At 39.6% G+C, this 20802-nt stretch overlaps 1 protein-coding gene across 1 annotated transcript in view; it reads right to left on the bottom strand.

Annotated features, from left to right (window-relative positions):
- Nucleotides 1-20802, bottom strand: part of SLCO5A1 (solute carrier organic anion transporter family member 5A1) — a gene marked incomplete at its 5' end in the record, with an annotated part of 64016 nt that overhangs the window by 21915 nt on the left and 21299 nt on the right. Inside the window, 2 exons of the mRNA XM_026035594.1 lie at nt 7166-7392; nt 12353-12485. Of these exons, the coding sequence (XP_025891379.1) occupies nt 7166-7392; nt 12353-12485 (360 nt within the window). The remainder of the gene's footprint in view (nt 1-7165; nt 7393-12352; nt 12486-20802) is intronic.

The raw sequence follows: 20802 nt of genomic DNA, 5'->3' as shown, positions 1-20802 counted from the left end.
ACAAAAAATTTTGCAATTAGAAAGCCCCTGTGGATAAAGCACAATGAGGTTGTTGGTGTCAACAAATTTTATTTACCCACAGCTCATTTAATATCCCCAGAAGGGAGAAAACTATAAACCAAAAGTCATGTGTTCTCATTAAGTTAAATGGAAAAGGTATTCATAGATTTTCAAATACTAAAAGATGACATTTGGAACTGAAAAAGCGATTAAATACCTTAAATTCAGTCCTGAAGTYAGGTGTTCATCACAAGATGATGATAACTGCATTCAAACTTGGGTGTTTTTATTTTGGTTTTTTTTTTGGAGCGGAGGTAGGGGAGGCGGTTTATAAGATGATTCCTAAATAGATTTTTTATTTTGTTTTGTTTTCTTGGGGTTTTTGCAAGGTCAAATGTTCAGCAAATCTTATATGCAGCCTAATGTAATCTAGGCTTTTTTTCATTTGCTTTTCTCTTGTATGGAAATTGAATACAGTCTCAACTAAAGYCCACTGAATTGAATGAGCAGAATTCCCATTAGAAATTTAAGATATTGAATAAGCGCAGAACAGCGGGACTCCTGAGGGAGAATGTTAAAAGCTGCCAAGGCAAAAATCTATCTCACTTACTCATCTGACTTCAGTGGGTTATCTAAACAAAAGAAGCAGAATTTAGACTCTTGTCATGTCAAAACTCGTCAGACTGCAAATTAGCACCTAAGTCGTCTGACTGCACCGAACTTCTGCCAATCCTCAGAAATTATAGTGAATTCACTATGAGGACAGGATTTGTAATTGTAATGTAGCCAAATGCTCTCCTGCTGCCTCTACAAAGAAAAATATTAAATGCTAAATATAAAATCGAGTGTAAATAAGTAATGAATAAATCATATTAGGAAGGACTCATATTCAAATTCTCATAATTTTAAGCACCTRCAGTTTGTTTTTTAATTATGGTAGTGTACAATAGCAAATCAGGGAGAAAAAAAGGTGATACAAGTGAATATCCATGTGAATATACAGAAAGTGAATTCCACATGTACATAAATACTTTTGGAAAGTCATTACTGCAGCAAGCACAAACAGAAAAGAGTATTAGAACTTATTGGCAAATACGCTGCCAGTTCGAAACACAGCTGATCAATTGTGTTATCCCATCGTGCAAGAGGAAATGAAAAAGGACAAACAAATCAAAGCTCTGCAGTACCATTAAATGGCACTACCTCATCATCTTCTGCTTTGTACCTCTTTTTAGTTTGCCTTTTGCTTCAGTTGATGGGGCTCAGAYGTAAAAAGCAAACAAAGATGATGATCAAGGCTCATTTTAACCCAGATTTTACCAAGATGCATCAAGCAGATGGGACGTCCTCACTAGCATTTTTGTTTGATTTTTGTCCTCCCTATCAAAGATTCAGTAAAAGAATAAAGGTATGTGTTTGAAAACCAATTATACGTGTGAACATGTCTGGGCAGTAATAGTGGGAGAAGCCTCAGCTTTGAGCCATGTCATGGGTCTGCACTAGCATTTAAACTGTTCATAGCTATCAGAATCACGTAGAATATCTACACAGAGGTACTACTGTTTCAAAAAATCCCTGGACACCTGAGAAAGAAACACAACCAAATGTCTCTCATTTTTCATGCTCCCAAGTAGAGAACAATGATGTAGAATAAGTGCCGGCAGAAGAGTGACTGTGAACAAATCTTATCTAATAAAAAGCTACATTTATACACCTGGCATCTCTGCACAACAGAATACAAGTGGAAAAAAATCGGAAGACAGTAACCTTCAAAAGACATTGGGGCGAGAAATGACATTTTATCAGGATAATGGTGCTSATTATCGAAGTGAACCAAAAGTCCTTGAACCAGACTAGGTCCAAAATCTTTGCTAAATCTCACAATTTGAGAGAGTCAAAATGTTGTAATATATGGTAAGGCTTAGCTCTTCCTGGCAAAACTGAACTTCAGGAAAGTTTAAGGTTTAGAACCTTTGAAGTAAAACTACAAAGGAATTAATTAACTAGAGAAAACTGGATCTGAACTACACTTGGCTCTGGCAAATGTTCTGATGAGGAAGCTGTTCCTTCTGTTGGCTCCTACTGACATCTTTCAGGATACTGAGTGCCTGGTACAACAGTCATTATGAATATGAGAAATAATATTTTCAAAATGGGTTTCTACAGACGAGTAGATAACACTCAGACTGTCTTGGAATAAATTCAAGTCTCTAACAAGTCTTCTAACCCTGTGAAGAATTCTTCTTTAGAGGCCAGGAACAGCCTTCCTGCAGGCTGCACTCAACCTGTAACAGGTAAGAGTTGATGCTCTCTGCCACTTCTGAAGAGTAGCTGACTGGCACAYGTGGAAAAGATACTAAATATTAATAAAAATACACATGCATAATTAGGTTTTCCCTGTTTTCCTTCTGTGATTACAGTAAAAWCTGTGTAACAGAATCTTTATTAGACTTCTTATTAAAAAACAACTATAATGGAAAGAGAAATAAAACATCTTACCTTCTCCAAGCACACTAATTTTAAGAAGCAAGAGGGATAGCAACTTTAAGGATCCAGTGCTTTGCACTACATAACCCTCMATGCATTTAAAACATTTCAATGTCATGTTATTTTTGTAAGGTCTATCAATCAGCCATAGGCTTAGTCTGTTATTTCAAGGTCATTATTAAACCTCTCAGGCTCAGTTCTTTTTTTTTTTTCTTTTTTTAACAGTCTCATCATCTGTCACTTTTACAAATATAAATGAGAAAGAAAACTGAGAGAATCTGCAGTTTCCATTATTTTGTCATTTCAGCAAGTAAGTGTCTATCAAGTTTATTCTGAAAATTGAAAGGATCTTCTAACATGACTGCAAACATGCCTGCTCTGCTGTGTAGCAATTCAAAGCCTAAACATTCCCATTTTTCTTTAAAAATATATGGAAAGTAAGTTTTAAGGCATAACTTGGAACTTGCCTTGCTGGATTGCTCTGCTGGCTTGCTGGTAATTTGATCCCTTTCCTGATCTTTGACCAAAAAAAATRTTTTCTAGTCAGCAATTGCTTTCTGTCACTGGTGCACTGCACCACGGCTTGACTCAAGGGAAAGGCAGTAAAATTTAAGAATATGAAACAAGGCACATATTTATAGATAGTGCTGTAGGTAACATAAAATTCTTAAAACGTTATAAAAAAAAATCAATAAAAAAATCAAATGATTCCAACTTTACCTCCTTTTTCTTAATTCAATGTATTTTCTTTCATTCCTATTCCTGTGTATTTAGCCAAAAGTGGAGTATGAAKGTAACCAAGGTAATAAAATATCCCAGTCTGTAGCACTATCTCCTTGTAGTCCCTCAGGAAACCCCCTTATGCAGAAGATACAGATAATTCCTTCCCTTTGCATCAAGCTCCTACAGCTCTATCCCAGATTTGAGTATTCCGATTTGTGGGAGGCTGAATTCAGGTGAAGCCCTCAGGAATTGCTGTTGCTCTTGCAGAGTACAAGGCAAAGTCAATATTTGAGATGGAATCTCCACTTTGTTTATGAGAATGGAAATACACATTTGATTTAAGCATTAAATCCAGAATAATGCTTTGCCACATGTGTTTCATTATCTACTCACATAACACTTAAGCTTTCTCATTCAACTAGCTTCCACAAGGAGATGCCTTAAGCCCCTGGGTGGCAGCCAAGCAGTTGAACAGTCTGTAGAATCCCACCAAGAGTAGGGAAGTTTGAAGTGCTTTTGGTTTGATTATTATTATGTGTTATTAGATTTAGGGTGGTTTCTCAAGGCTTCGGATAGGACTGCTCATTGCTGCAGTGGGTGATGCCAACATGATCTACTTTAAGTTATCCAAGACGGCAAAATAATGGGAAGCAAAAGGATCTCCACTCCACGATCTACCAAACTCTGACAGTTCTAGGGCTCACAAAGTACCTTTGCACACAGACTGATACCTTCCTCCTGCTCTGCTGATTCTTACTGAACAATCTTTGCCCATTACAGAAACTGCTATCAGAGTTTATGCGATGGCCTTGAGTCATGAGTTGTCTTCTTTTAACTTTGCTGATGCCCTGACAATCATTATTAYCCTGCCTTTATCCGGTACAGCCTGACTGGGAACAGCATATGGGTTGGTAGACATGGAAATTCCATATTTAAGAAACAGCTCAGGGCTGAYATTGATTTATTTATATGTATATAAGCACCAAACAGCCTTTTTTTTTCTTTTRCAGAAAAGCAAAGATTATAAAATGCATATAATTAACACCTTTCAGAATTTAGATCTGCACATTTTAGGTAATACATGCATTTTATTTCTTTACAGCATTCCTTTATCCAAGCGCACAAGTTTCGTTACAGTATTAAGTATAAGGGATTAAAAACACAGCTTCTCTGGTACAAAATCCAAGGTTTTGTTTTTGATCTGCACAATAAAGGAAAACTGTGTTTCTGACYGCTCAAGTTCATGTTTTATCCGCACCTATGGGATTGAACCATAGTTTCTTCTTTATACACCTCCTCTAGCTCATGTTTTTCATACTATCTTCATTTCTCCATTGCAATTTTCATCCTCCTATATCATATTTAATTTTTGCTATTTGTCTCAAGCATTCTTCCTCTTACATTGTTTACTTGTAGTATATGAAAAAAAAACTCTTAGCGGAGTATCACATCAGTGATATACACAAGTATAGAACAGAAAATGTGACTTATTAAATCATCAGTCTCTCAGCTATCGCCTAGGTGGAGTTTCTGCCCATCTTTCTATAAAAAGATTGGGCAAAATAGGAAGCCCTGAAATTCAGTGGGAAGTTCGAGATGCACATCCTAGCTCAAAAGAAACAATGTTAAATGACTTACACACGTGACCCCTTTTTCATTCCCATTACGAGTGAAATTACCTCAGCTGAGATGCTTGAGGTATGATCTCATTCCATAAAACCCACTTAAACTTGAAAAATAATTAAATGATAGTGCAAGCCTGCTTTCTGCTGGGATAAACGACACCTAATGGGAAAGCTATTATCAGCTGATAGCAAAATACTTCTCAATGTATTACCTATGTTTGCTTGGTATCTTTCTGACACGTGGACTGTTTTTAACTGCTGTTTTCCAGACAGTGAAGTTTCTCTTCTAGAGAAGATAAAAAGGGTTGTAAATGAGAAACTATGATTTGGGGACTACCATTAAGATATTCATAGAAGATTCTGTTAATAAAAGGTGTGGCATACATTTRAGATGATACTTAAGAATGATACTTAAGACTATACTTAAGAAACACAAACTAAAATCAGATATACAGAAGTTGTGGTTCCTGTGAGGGTTAAAAAAAAAAAAAAAAGAGGAGGAGGAGACTGGCAAAACTATCTTAGACGTGTACTTGTTGATTTGTGTATCATCTGCTCTGCCRTTAATGAAACAATATGATCTGGAAGGTGAAATTCTGCATGGAAATTGAAAATCAGCATCAGCAAACTCATCTAGACACAGAGCTTACCTGGAAACCCGTATTCCAGATAAACCTACAGAATGAGTGTTTGGCAAGATTGCCTCTACTGATGAGGAAGCAACACAAGAGGCACTGTGCCCCCCTTTTGCTCTTCACTGAATTAGTGTGCTAGGAATATTCCAGAAGTATTTTTGATAGTTGGGAGGCCAGTAAGTTTGAAGGCCAAACAAAGCAACTAGCTTTATGAGTTTAAGAGAACACATTATGTGAGTAAGCCGTAAGTACAGGGGCAGGGAGTCTTCAAAGCAAGTTGTACACTGCATTTCCTTCTACTTCTCAGTGCACAACTATTTGAGACGCTTTGGATTGATGATTGTACCGGGAACTATTATGTTGCAAAGAGAAACAAAGAGAGGACTAGGTCCTAAAGAATCTGCTATTGCAGGTTTACTTTGCTTACTGTGAGACTTGACTATGATGCCACTATGTGAGCTAATAAAATCAACACAATATAATTTATGGCATCTGTTTTTCGTAACCTTCCACAGAAACAGGCAATAACTTCAATTTTCCTAAGGGTATCAGTATAATTGCAATGCAAAGTACACCTGTATGTATGTAGGCAAACATCATTTGAACTGTATTTAGTACTGGTATGTCTTGGCTACTGAATAAAATGAGGGCTCATAATTGTATCATCAAAAAGTTTGTCCATCATATTGATATCCCTCTAAAGGTAACCCTTATTTGTGTCAACAAACAAACACTTAGAAAGTTTTGAGTTCAAATTACATGTACACCACAGAATGTAACAGTTCTTAGGATTTCTCTTAGTTCCACTGTATTTACCAGCTACCACAAACACAGTCACAGCTACCACAAATCAGCAGTCATGTCAGGGAAACCAAACAGGACACAACAGTACTGATAACAGCATTAAGGTTAATTCATTCTTGCCCTGTACTGTTCAGTATTACAACACTGTAAAGTCTATGCTGTCAACTCCAAATTATATGCTTCATATTAATTCAGTTTTTAACACTGCCTTTTTTCCCCACAGCATTGTATCAATGACTAGCTGTTACATTTCACATTAATATTGTACTTGCTGAACACAAAAATTCCTATTACTTGTCACTTTGGTCTCTTCTTGCTTTAAAATTCACACTAGCTTATTCATCCTGCCCCTCTGAAAATAAGAAACTCACAATGCACAACTGTTGTGAAACACATATGAGCTAAAATTGTATTTCTGTAATAACATGTCCAAATGCATAAGATAACACGTGCTAGAATTGTCTTCCCTTGTTTTGCCTGTGTTGTGGGAAAGGAACGCTTCATTCTCTGCAGAACAGCTTAAGAACATGCGACAACTACACGCTGCTAAGTGCACAGACCTGTTGTGAGCAGGTATCACACAACCCTGCAACAGAGAGGGAGCAGAATAGGAAGGGAAGGGAAGTGCACCAGTTCATCCAAGTGAGTAGGCTGCCTATTTGTGAAAAGCGCACATTAAACGCACTCCAATAGCTCAAGTAAAAGGAAGCCTTACCTTTATAACTGCATTTGGTAAATTTTAAAAAAAGGACAATCTATTAAAACCTCTCTCAAGAGCAAAACACAACATGGAATAGAACATGACAGAATTCTGCCTTTGGCCAGACCCATACAGTCCTAGAAGATGACCTTGAAATTCGAAGCATTTAAAAATTAAAAGCAAAACTTCACCTTTAACATTTTTTCCAAATCCCATAGAGGCAGGAACAGCATTGTCTGCTTGTATTTTGCTATTTGTTTTCTCTTTCATGACTTCATCCTCACTTGAAACATCATCGGAGTTCATCTTCTTTTTCTTTTTCTTTTTTTTATGCCGAGGGGGGAGCTTTTTTGGAAAGGTAAACATTGGGAAGATCACGAGGAGCATTGCAATGGCACAAAGGAGAAATCCACTCCACCTAATGCCAGAAAATAGGGAGAGAAATGACAGCAAATGCATTACATGAAATAAAAATATCCAAGTGATTATGATAGCCTCTACTAGTTAGAAGGAAATATATGTAAAATATGTAACACATAAATTAAACTAAATAATTGGAGCAGAGGACAGACTTGACTGCATTAGAACTCTTAATTAGAAGACACTTCTGTTGACTTTTCTATTGATAAAGAAATTAGCAACTATTATCAAATCCCGCCATCTTTGAGTTCCTTTACATTTTCCCCTTTAATTATTATTTAGTCCCAAGTCCTAACTGGTAGAATCTCAGGATCTCTCTGCCTTGCTKGGCTAATCATCATGGAAGAGGGTATCGGCAGGATACAGGATGCTAGGAAAGTGTCTTCACAGGGTAGAAGAAGAGTCACCTTCCCTGAAGCTGACAAGGCAAGTCAGGCAAGACGCCTACCTCACTTTACCACAGCAGTGCCTATGTGCACAGGAGCCCTTCTAGAGAATTCTCTAGAGGTCATCTCCTGCCCGCGGAAAGCAATCGAATATAATCTAATTTCTCCTCTAAATTCATCTTGCAGCGAAAGAATATGCAGGAAACACAGATAAACTCACACTGACACTTCCATAAAAAAGGAAGGCCTCAGAAGTCACCCGCAGAGGTCGTCCAATGCATTGAAAACACGATCCACATAAGAAATCCCTGAAGCCTCAAGTCTGATATTAATCTAATTGACACTAGTGTAAAGGAATTGAATTCAACTCCCTTACTCGAATATCAAGTCATCACAACGAAATACTGAAGCTCTTTGATTTCAAATTATACTTGGTAGGACGATGGTTACATTTTTGAATATCCTTTGCACTTAAAATGGAAGCTGCATCATGAAACTACTTGTCAAATATTTGTACAAATTCTATACATTTAAAAATATGTAGTAGACAGGATTATTTGCACAAGAAAGAAAACACATTTGGCCTCACTTTTGTAACACAAAGATATGGCAGAATGTATTTTTTARCGAGTGCAATTTAATATGCATTATTAAATATGCTTTTGCAAAAGCAAACCAGCAACAAACATCCATAAGTACCACCATTTTTATTAGAAAAAGAAAAATATGAAGGCACACATTTTGTGTGGCAAATCTAGAGTGCACGAAAGTTTTGACCAGTTTTGGTATTATGTAAACAGAAAATCCTCTCTCTGCTCATTTTAGCTGATAAAACACAGGGATTACAAACCAGACTTTTAGGAGGATTACTCAGCACTATCAGGCAGGGAATACATTGGCACAGTGCATTAAAAAATGTGGCAACATTCCCTTCAGGTTCTCGGAGGCAGAAGCAGCAAAGCCCTGATCAAAGGAGCAATCGGCAGCAGTAATACACAGAAATCTGAAACCACCCACTCAGCAGGGAGCAGCAAAGGAAACGGAGCCTCTGATGTAGCAAGGAATGAAATGCGAATCCAAAGGGACCTTTCTGGCAGCGTACCAAGTGCGGGAGATGTCAGAAATGCAGCCCTGTATGCAACACTGAGCGCTGCCTACACTGCTTGTCTTACTGGAGAGGTATCAAAGAACTGGAAAGCAGACAAAAGGGGATATCAGAAATAACAAGAACTTTTATGATGGGAAGTGAGAGGTTGGAATGGGATCTACATTAATTAGAAGATAAGAAATCAAGGGCTTTTTAAAGTCAAAGAAAATATGCAGGGGAATCCCTCAAAGGCATCTGCACAAGCGCTAGGACCTCCAGTGGAAGCAATTAAGTCTAGGGAAAGAGCAGACAGTGCAGAAGGAATTCCTTTTAACTTCTTGTGTGGAACAGCAATGAAAGATAATATGAGAAGATCCAAGCACTGAATGGATTCAGAACTGGGCAAGCACTTAGAAAAGTGTCAGCGAAAGAAAATTTAATTCAAAGTGCTTGACAGACCGCCAAGGGCTGCTCTGCAATTAACTCGATCCCAACACCGTATGCTTGCAGTTCTAAAGGACAACAAAATGATGGGTGATTTCTAGCAGATATCCAAGCCATTCCTTACAGCTACCGTATTCGAATATAAAGCAGTTTGAAGCTTTTGATGGGATTGCAAAGGAACTGGATCTGTAATTTAGGTCAGATCACCTACAAAGAAGTATTAAAAAATGCAGGTCTGTGCAAAACCGATTTTTGTGAAACTCAAGGAACAATCAGACCAGAAACAGTCAGAACATAAAAATTACTCTTACTGTGTTTATCAAAGCTCAAAAGATAAACTAAATTGTCATTCCCTATATATATAGAATTTACTGCTTGGAAAAGAACAATTTAAGTAAAAAATAGGCTTTGCAGCCATACTTGCTGCCATCCCTCACAGTTGCTGTACTTCTTGCTTTGTCTGTAATCATAACCTTGGGTCTTTGACATAAGTGAAGCTAGAAGCTCTACAGCTATAATAAGGGGAAGATGAGAATCAAAGACACTAATTCACTTCAAAGGAGACAACGCTGCGAAATCTTAAATATAACTGACCATTAACTTACTGTAATTGCGCCCTTCTTTTGCAAAGTATGACAGCTCTCTCAAGTAAGCATTAGACTATTCTTGTATTTCAATTTGTGAGATGACACAAATAAAAATAAACTTGGCTACGCGGCACTTCCCTGCAAAGAGAAAATGTCAAGGTCCCAGAAAAGAGATTTCCGTGGAATGAAATGCTACACTCCCAGAGCTATCTGCAGCCGGGCACTTATTAGGGATAAAGGACCAATTCTCATACCACTAATCTTGATTTTAAAGAGCAGATAAAAGATAAAAAGATAAGCCTCAGAAAATGAAAAGAGAATGAAACACAAGTGCTGTGAACATCACAACTTTTAGTAGAGGCCACGGACTGTGAAACAAATGAGTGGAAATCTGCTATCAGGAGATATTCATTAGAAAGTTAGGAGAGAAAAAATAACAGAGAATCAAAAATGAAAGAGAAAGACAAATTACCTGGAATATCTATCAGGGGATTAATCACAGCTAGTTTCTTTACAGATTTAATCATGGTGATAAAAAGAGGAAACTCTGACAGCTTTTACTTGCCTATACTGGCTCAAGTGGGAATGGCCTGCTGAGAGCCCCTGCCTGGCAATTTCCTGCCCTTGCTTGAACCATATTTGCATCACTACTGCTGGCACCCAGCAAAATAATTAAATCACCACAAGACTTGATCCGGTGACAAGAAATTCCAGAGATACATAAAATCCATTTATTGGTTTGACAAACAATCTTCCAAATGCGCCACGTGGGCTCTTTCCACTRGTTTGCTTGCAGGGCCTGGTCTCATCAGGGTTGATGGTCTCAAAACTTAATTTAAAACTCACATGGATATTCTCACTCTGTAAGGCAGGTACATTGGTGGTTGCATTGTAGATAAAATCAAAAGTAAAGCTTTTCCACATTCATATGGCCCAGCTAACTCTAACTAACAGATATATTTGAGGGCTTGTTCACAATTTCTGTTTAAAAGTTCTGATCTGATGCTATCAGTTCTGTCATGTACTTGCTCAAAAACATGTGAAATACGCATTTTACTAAGAAGGTATACTATTTTGCTCTTATTCAAATCTTTTATTCAAGAATAGTCAAAGCATTTTTTTAACACTACACCATACTTGGATCACAAATCTTTCTGTGAAATAAATCAGCATATGAAACAGAGCATAAAGCAATAACCCCAAGGTCACAGGTAAGAAGAGCATTCAGGTGGTTGGTGTCTAATGACAACACTGAAAATGCAGCTGGGCTGTCATATACAAATAAGGGTACTGGGTAAAACAGACTAAAGAAATTATATTCAGATGGTCAAAGTTCACCTCAGAGAGAATTTTTCAAATCAAATGGTCAGGAGATGAAGAGAAACAGATGCAGTCTGACTGGAATGGTATAGTGATAAGGACTAATCCAATGCACGTGAACTGAAACTCTGAACTGAAACACTGAAACTATTTCAGTGACTAAAACTGCTGGAATAGCTCCATGATGTTTGCACTGAGCAGAAGCACACAGGACTCCAGGACAGCGTTATGGGCTGTTATATCAAGAAGTTGAACGGGAGCTAATGATCAAAGCTCTGCCCTGAGCTTCAGTTTGTGCTTCATGTTATGAACACATATGTTATATGTTATAAGTTATGTTGAGGTTGGGAATCAGAGAAGAACCACATTCAAAATGTGGGGAAACAAAGGTGAGCCTTCTGGATGTTCTCTAAGGAGTCAGAAAAAATGATTCAAGGATATTGAAATGCTCCTTGAAATGAGCCTAACACAACAAACTGTTGAGATACAAAATACAGCTATCCTCCTGGGATAATGAATTTAAGTCTCTGCTGAGTTTGTATGATTTTCAAGCCAAATTTAGGAATTGTCTCAGAAAAGCCAATCAAAACCTCACAGCCTTCTTCCCTCACAAGGCACTTCCAAGAAAGTCACACATCAAGGGCTGCCCAAACACACTTAGGAATGGTTATGGTTGTGACATCTCAGCAGCAGCTGTAAGGATCAAAGAAGTGCAGGATCATTTAGTAGCTTACCTCATTAGCTCCCTAAGGCATGAGCCATCACCTCGAGTCTCAAGACTGGCAAGGCCAGTCTGACACCATCCCATCACTTTTTCCTACACCAAGGTAAATGACGCTCACCACTCCTCAGCCGGGCAGTACAGAGTCCACACTCCCAATTCTGCCTGCCTGCTTTGGGTTTACCCACCTTCCATACATCTATCCAGCCTTGGGGAGATTTTCCATGTACTGAGTCCATGAACTTCTTGTGGCAAGAATTTCCTCTCTACCATAATATGACATGCAGTAACTTACAGGCAACTCCTCTTCCTTGGCTTCCTGGCAGGCTTGAACTAGMACTCGAGAGGGACAGTCTCCCTCAGCAACCTGCTGAGGATTTAGAGAGCAGTTTTGAAAAAAGCTTGATTCTTACCAGTTTCCAATGAATCGAGGATCACTCTGGTCAATATAAATGGTTGTCCTAGGATCAACATAGAAACCAATAAGAACTCCTCCTAGTAAGTATCCAGCTGCAGGACCGAGCGCTCCCATTACATACATGATGGCTGAGGAAATAAAAAGTCAAAATCATGTATCAATAAAAGGAATGTTTCATTAGTTATTTATATATAGAACAGAGGATCCAGAAGTACAAGATATCTCTTAAAAGGGAGTTTTGTTCCCCAGAATCTTCAAGAGCTTTTTATTACCATCTTCCAAAGTAGCTACTTATGGATAAATAAAATATCAACAAGAAAGCACTGCCTTCTGCATGATTTTGGCTGAATTATGGATGGAAGCATAAACTGTTTCAGTGTTTTGGAGAGATAACTTATTTGATTTTGACCAAATATTTTTCATATTTGGTAACATTTCCCCTGAATCGATACTTAAGAAGGCTTAAAACATAAATAAAATTAATGGTGAGCAAATAGGAAAGAAATCAGAGGATAAAAAATTTGCTATATGCAAAAGAACTAAGCAAAACATTACAACCTAGTGATCATCAGACTAAAACTTGATTTAAAAGAAGACCAAAGTTAAGAAATCAAATATTCCTGTTTTAGAGACTGACAGAATTACATTTCTATCTGTGTAGTTTGRTCCTGTACAGGCTTGGCCCTGTTGTGTCAGCAGTGCACACACACTATTTCCATATGACTCCTGCCTTATTCTGGAAACATGATCTTGTAATTTTTTTTTAATGTTATTTTTAAGCAAGTCAAAAATATTTTAAAAGCAAGAAAAATGCAAAAATCCCTCTTGCGTGGAACCACACAGACACATAGTTTTTGACAAGAAGACACATAGTTTATGACAAGATCACAGCCTGAATATAGGAAGACAGCAAAGAACTTATCACTTGAAGTAACAGAGCAGCAGATACCAATAGCAGCCTCCTATCTGCTGTGCCTTTCACAAAATTAAGATTTTCAGATTGGAGAGACCAGGCCTGGTTGCTCAGCCTCCCCAGAAGATCTCTTGGAAATCCAATCTTGGAAGTTCTGGGCTCCCCAGTATAAGAGGGAAATGGAGCTTCCAGAGAGGGTTCAGCRGAGAGCACTTAAGATGATTAAAGGAATGGAACTTCTCTTGTATGAGGAAAGACTGAGTGAGCTGGGTCTGTTTTCTCTGGAGAAGGGAAGGCTGAGAGGGGATCTGATTAACATGTGTAAGTTCATGAAGGGGGAATGTAGCGAGGAAGGGGCCAGGCTCTTCTCATTGGTGGCCAGCGATAGGACGAGGGGTAATGGGCATAAGCTGAAACMCAGGCAGTTCCATCTCCATGTGAGGAGGAACTTCTTCACTGTGAGGGTGACAGAGCCCTGGCACAGGCTGCCCAGGGAGGYTGTGGAGTCTCCTTCTTTGGAGATCTTCCAAACCCGCCTGGATGCCGCCCTGTGCCACATGCTCTAGGTGTGCCTGCTKGAGCAGGAAGGTTGGACTAGATCATCTGTAGAGGTCCCTTCCAACCTTGAATATTCTGTGATTCTGTGATCCCCACAGCTCCCCCATGGCTTGTGGGCCTGTGTGACTGTGGAACATACACAGAAGAGGAAAGACTACAGATGTGTTTCATCCTAGTTTGGGACCATGACGCAAGTGAGAGACATCGCTGAACCTGTGACCCAGGAAAGTTTTCCATATCCCCTACAGACGGACRGGGTGCCAGCAGGAGCAGATAAAAATATCTGTTTTGTTTGCCGACAGGAACTGAGCTTTGAGGTTCAGGAATCCTGATCTCATTTCCAGATTTTGCAAGGTAAATATTTGAAAGGCTGTAATTTGTCGCACCCCTAGATCCCATCAGTTCTACCCCCATCTCCTTTCCTGTTCTACTACTGCAAATCCAAATCCAGCACTCAAAACTTTTGAACTAGGCCAAGTTCATCTGCCGTAACTTTATATTCAGAAACCTTTTACCTCAGGATCTTGACCAAACCACCACAACTGCAGCTGTCTTCTAAAGACTGTTGCCTTTCTGCCCTACCCCATTTATTTCCTTCCTTAACACATCACAGTGTTCATTCTTTCTAAGATGTTTCTTCCTTGCTTCCCACACTGTCAACTTGAAAGACAAGAGAGGTTTTAGGGCTTAGTTTATCCAGCCTGATGCCCGCTACCACCGAAACCCCAAGCTCCAGCAGCCTGACTCAGTCACCCTCGCTCAGCTGCTGCAGTCCCACTACCTAGTGAATCAAATAACCTCATCACCAGGTTCCCTGAAAACACCATCTTCATTGAGAAATCTCCCTCTGCAGGTGTTTTTTGTGGATCAGTCACTCCCTGTGGAAATCCACGGAGTACATCRTCTTTAGTCTCTCAAAAAAATTGTGTGTTTTCATCATCGTTTCCAGAATTGTTTTCACTGTTTAAATTTATGAAAGTCATTTTCCCTCTGGACTGACTGTAAACAATGCTCTATGAGACATTTTAACATTGCTACTGAACTGCAAGTAGTTAAGACAACCCTCAAAGTAACTGTGACTTGTGAACTTCCCATCATGAAGAGGAAAAAATAAAAACAACCCCAAGTTCAACCCACTATAATAAATTCTGTTTAACAAATGCTTGCTTGGAATATCAGTGTAAGCAGCTACAGTAAATTCAATTCTCTAAACAGTTTATAGAAATGAAATGCAAAGAGATTATAAGAGTGACCTAATCCATTTATTTCATTCAGTATTTCAAGAAATTACTTTTGCTGTATTTCTCCAGCTTGAATTCCAGTACTGAAACAGAGGTCTGTCCCAGCAGGCAAAATACAGCAATTGCTTGCACTCAGCAACACTGCTCAGCAGTTGTATTATGCACATGTGGTAAATGCAAAGACAGTTCATTTTGTAAACAGAAATACTGTAAAGATAAAAATTACATTGTATACTCCAAATGAGAAACTGGAAAAAAAAAAAAAAAGCTTCATCAAGGACTTCATCACAATCAGACCTTCCTCCTGAAGGAAGGGAACATGCTGAAATATTACATTGCAAAGGCAGGTAGCATGGGATCCAGGTGATTTATTTAGTTTCAGTTAATGAAAACCTGAATAAATCTCTTAGTTGCCTAACTGTAACCTTGACAGAAGCTTATGTTTGCAAGCCATCTTCAAATTTCTAAAGAAATACTATGCTATAAAATGGCAGTAATAACTCCTTCCCTGACATATAATAACAATGCATATTATATAAATGTAAATTTTAGCTCCTTTCCAAATAATTTATCATTTTCAGAAGATAAAATAAGAAAATGGTTGTTTAGATAGAGACATATAACCTTCAAAATTCATCTGATCCTTTCACTGACGAGAAAAATTGTCCCTGCCTCAGCTCTGTCCATACTCAGTGCCAGTATGATATTGAGGATACTTCTCCACATATGTGGGGCTCTCCGAGCGAGGTTCTGTAGATCACTGTCTCTTAGTTGAATTAAAGCCACCTGATAACTATTCATGACAACCGCCTCAGACTAAGGTTCTTCTTCAGAAGCTTGTTGTACCTTACTGCTGCTGTGATGCAGGATCTTAGGTCTTCACGTCATTCTACTGAATTTACCTTATATTTACCAAAATAATTCCAAAGACTTTGCACACTTTTCCAAGTTTGCATTTTCTCTCAAGAACACAAGCTGGGAGGAATGGCCTGTATTGGCTACAGAGCACTTGTTTTCTCTCAGTGCATCCTCTTTCCAGGGACCAGGTATAGCCTTTGACGGCTCTCCCAAACCTGCTTTCCAAATCTCCATGATTTTATTTCCACCTTTTGCATAGATTTTGGAAGGGTAAGGGGCAGAGGCATCATGTCTGAGATACTAGTGTCTGGTATCCATGGTCCCAGTGAGATCCATCCACAGATAGTTTAAGAGCACTGGGTACGTCCAGGCAGGCTTCTCCACAAACCTCCACCACTGCTAACCTGCTGGAAACCTGCAAGAAAGGAAGCTAAGCAAAAAATAACTGAATTACATGTGGCATTTATGTACCAAAGTGAAGTATGACCAAACAATGTCATTGGACTTCTTCTCTGTTGAAAAGTTTACCTTGGGACATGTCCAACTAATATTGCCATTTTGACAGCATTTGGCAAGGTGATAGTGAAACACTGTCTACTCTTCCTGCTCACAGAAGGACAAGAAAGCAGAATTTCCTTCTGCAGAATATACATATATTTCTTCTGGAGCTTTACACATACCCTGTTGCAGCGAAATCTCTATGACCTCAGTCAGAGGAACTGAATTCTTTATGGGTATGAAAATCCCTAAATTTGCTACACATGCATGAAATAATTGGTTTGCCATGGGTATTTCTTAAATATATGCATACCATATAAAATTACTTAAATGGAATTCCTAACAATACTTTGAATGCTCCTTTCCTCCTCCAGTCACACCAAATGATAATTTCAATAGTTTTTACAAAAGGGAATATATACCAGATATCCCTAGAGCATCCTCAAATATATACCATGTTCACAGAATCACAGAATGGCTGAAGTTGGAAGGAACCTCTAGAGATCATCGAGTCCAACCTTCCTGCTCCAGCAGGGACACCCAGAGCACGGGGCACAGGGCGGCATCCAGGCGGGTTTGGAAATCTCCAGAGAAGGAGACTCCACAGCTTCCCTGGGCAGCCTGTTCCAGGGCTCTGTCACCCTCACAGGGAAGAAGTTCCTCCTCACATGGAGATGGAACTGCCTGTGTTTCAACTTATACTCATTACTCCTTGTCCTATCGCTGGCCACCAATGAGAAGAGCCTGGCCCCTTCCTCCCTACATACACCCTTCAGGTAGTTGTATATATTGATCAGATCCTCTCTCAGCCTTCTCTTCTCCAGGCTACASAAGCCTAGCTGACTTAGTCTTTCCTCATACGAGAGATGCTACAGGCCCTAATTCTCTTGGTTGCTCTTCTCTGGACCCTCTCCAGAAGCTCCACGTCCCTCCTATACTGGGGTGCCCAGAACTGCACACAGTACTCCAGGTGCGGCCTCACCAGAGCTGAGGAGAGGGGCAGGATCACCTCCCTTGACCTGCTGGCAACACTCCTCCTGATGCAGCCAGGATCCCATTGGCCTTCTTGGCCACGAGGGCACACTGCTCACTCATGGTTAACTTGGTGTCAACCAGGACTCCCAGGTCCCTCTCCGTGGAGGTGCTTTCCAGCAGGTCAACCCCTAACCTGTACTGGTGTCTGGGGTTATTCCTCCCCAGGTGCAGGACCCTGCACTTGTGCTTATTGAACCTCATGAGGTTCCTCTCTGCCCAACTCTCCAGCCTGTCCAGGTCCCTCTGGATGGCAGCACAGCCCTCCAGAGTGTYGGCCACTCCACCCAGCTTGGTATCGTCTGCAAACTTGCTCAGGGTGCATTCCGTGCCCTTGTCCAGGTCATTGATGAACAGGTTGAACAGCACTGGGCCCAGTACTGACCCCTGGGGGACACCACTGGCCACAGGCCTCCAACTGGACTCGGCCCCATTTATCACCACCCTCTGAGCTCTGCCATCCAGCCAGCCCTCGATCCACCTCATGGTGCACTCATCTAGTCCACACTTCCAGAGCTGAATGTTGCCCCTCCAGCCATGCCTTTCCATAGTAGTAAAGTTATCAGGAAGTAAAGTAGTAAACATCTTGTTTCTCTAGATGAAGTGTGTAACAGCGCTACACCAATTCGTACGGATTCTGGGATTATAAAAAAGACAGCTGGTTTGAAAGGAGAAACAAAGGAATGGATTCCTCGGTGCCTCTCATCTATGTGCACACACATGTCACCAAGCAGGGCTGATCGCAGAGGGGAGAGGACACTTCTGAAAGACTCTGTTGTTCAAACCTTGGCAGCACATCCCCATCGCACAACTGCTCATCTCACACATGTGCAAGGCGAGCAGAAACCGGCCTTCGCGTTATTTTCGATGAAAGTTTACAATTTGCAAAATCCTGCAAACACTACAGTGTAGGTTCTGCAGTATTTCTTTCTCCTATTCCTATTTTTTTCTGTCAGGATAGTAATTTTGATAGACTTTGCAGGATACTATAAGTGAGATACAGGATAATCCTTTTTCGTCTGTGGATTTCCAAGTTTACTCCAGAAAATACAATGGTCATTAAAACCCAAGGTCTGAATTGGGAAATAGAGGCACTAAGAGATAAAAGGATTTTCCATGGCCATGCAGCATGCTAGTGGTTCTGCAAGTAAAAGAAACACAGTCATGTCACCAAAGCATCTTCCCTGATCCAGCTGCTAGTACATTTCCTTGAAAAGGTAAACTTTGCCTCTGGAGAAGAGTCAGCAGCAGGATTCCCCAAAAAACAGARCAGCTTTTAACCCACCAGAGACCAGGACACTGGTTTCAACGGGGGAACAGACATCATTTCAGGCTAAGCTCTCCCCTGTTCCTCCCATGTTCATGCACCTGTGACAGGGGTAGCAAGGAAAAASGGTAAAGCAGCCTCCAAAGAAACACTGATCACTTCTAAAACATTTATTAAGCTGCATTTAACACATCTTGTCTACATTTACCCCCAGAGCAGCTATCCAAAGAACATAAGTTTTAATCATTCTTTTGAGCCTGAGGACACAAAACARAAAGAACTTGGGAGAACCAAGGCAACCTCCAGAAAAGCCTTTAAGTCAGAGAATAACTAAGTTCACATTCTTGTTTTCTCCATGAACACACACACCAATCCCATCTATGTACACTTTAAGATTTGTTTCTAAATGCAGTTATTTACTCAGTACAAACAATGCTTTGAGCACCACTGCATTTCAGATAACAATGTTCAATTCAAATCTTTATATCATTTCCTTTCAAAATGTATTATCCTTTCAAAATGTATTAGCATTACTGTGACTTAAGAAGTCTAYCAGATGAGATGCTCCACTCACAGTAATAAACAGGGCAACAAAACTACTCCAGTAGGCCTCCTTAATCTCTGTATAGAATATATTTACTACTGAGCTTCCACAAGTAGATTAAATAGATTTGAGACAAGCTTTTAGAGAAGCAAACCAAAGCATGACCTTAGAGAAGCAAGCCAAAGCACGACAGCATGCCTGCTGTGCAAGCRAAGAGTGAACGGACCAACCGTCCAGCTTGCCACTCTATTAAAAAATGCTGAAAGTTAAATTAAATACAAATATATCAATGAYTTGCTGATGCCACAGGAAAAGAATTACATCCTTAATTTAGGTTTATCACTAAGGAACCATATGTATCAAAACAGAGGCATACCCTGGCTTAAAGAGCTGCCATTTCTACATGACTTTATGCTTTTTTTGTTCTCCAGTTGTCATCATATTTGATAGCATTACAATCATTTCCACATGAACAGAATCTAACATCACAAGAAACGGGAGAATAAGTCCAAACGAAATGTAAATTAAGCCGCYTATCTCAAAGTGTATCCTTTATACACACTGCCACTGCAATGCAGCTCCCTGTCATTCATTGTATTATGAACACACGATTGTTATAAAACTGCTTATCTTATATYAAAGTTCCATAGGACTCAACACAGGTCACTAGATAACACTATCAACAGGGTATGTGCATGCAGTCCAAAACATGGAAGCACTGAAGATAGCAAAGGAGACACGTTTGYATTTGCACTGTGTTACTTCAACCTTAGAGATACCCTACTTAAAAAAAAATATAAAAAAAGAAAGCCCAAGATAAACTATTCCCACACTTAAAATGAGGTCTTTAATTTTCAGTTTAAAATCTGAGAACTAGGGCCAATTTTAGATCCAAGAGCCAGACCATCCCACTCTTTAGAGACAACACTTCTTCATTTAGAGAGGCAAATATTCTCCTTTTTTCCCCAGATCTTGCTTTTCTCTATCTATATTCTCATATTAAAAGACATTTGCTAATATTACCAGTTATGACTTGTGKTTTGTAAGCAAATAAGGAAAAGACCCAGCTGCTGTAAGAGTTTAGCTAAACAGAGGCAATTTCCACGTACAGTTTGTCAATAGATGTGGTTAAGTGAATTCAAACACCATACACGAGCACATTCTTGGACTGGATAATTAAGCAAATTAGGCTTTATCAGCTTTACCAGCTTCTAAACCAATTTTAAGGCAAGAACCTTCTGGTGACAGTATTCTGAAAACACATACAGCTATGTTTGACTTCAAGCCTGTGGAAAGCCCCAACGCTGTAAATGCAGAAACACAGATATGTTATATCAGATCCTGAACTGAAAACAAGATGCTCTGACATTCTTCCCACAGACTAAAAGGCATTGATCCCTTAAAGAAATGCTTTTAATCACAGAATGTTCAAGGTTGGAAGGCACCTCCAGAGATCATCTAGTCCAACCCCCTGCTCCAGCAGGGACACCCAGAGCACGGGGCACAGGGCGGCATCCTCCTCACATGGAGATGG

The sequence above is a fragment of the Nothoprocta perdicaria genome, unplaced genomic scaffold (assembly GCF_003342845.1).
Source record: "Nothoprocta perdicaria isolate Ctin4 unplaced genomic scaffold, notPer1 scaffold_162, whole genome shotgun sequence".
NCBI lineage: Eukaryota > Metazoa > Chordata > Aves > Tinamiformes > Tinamidae > Nothoprocta > Nothoprocta perdicaria.
Note: the sequence above shows the minus strand (reverse complement) of the source record. Positions and strands in the feature narration are given on the sequence as shown.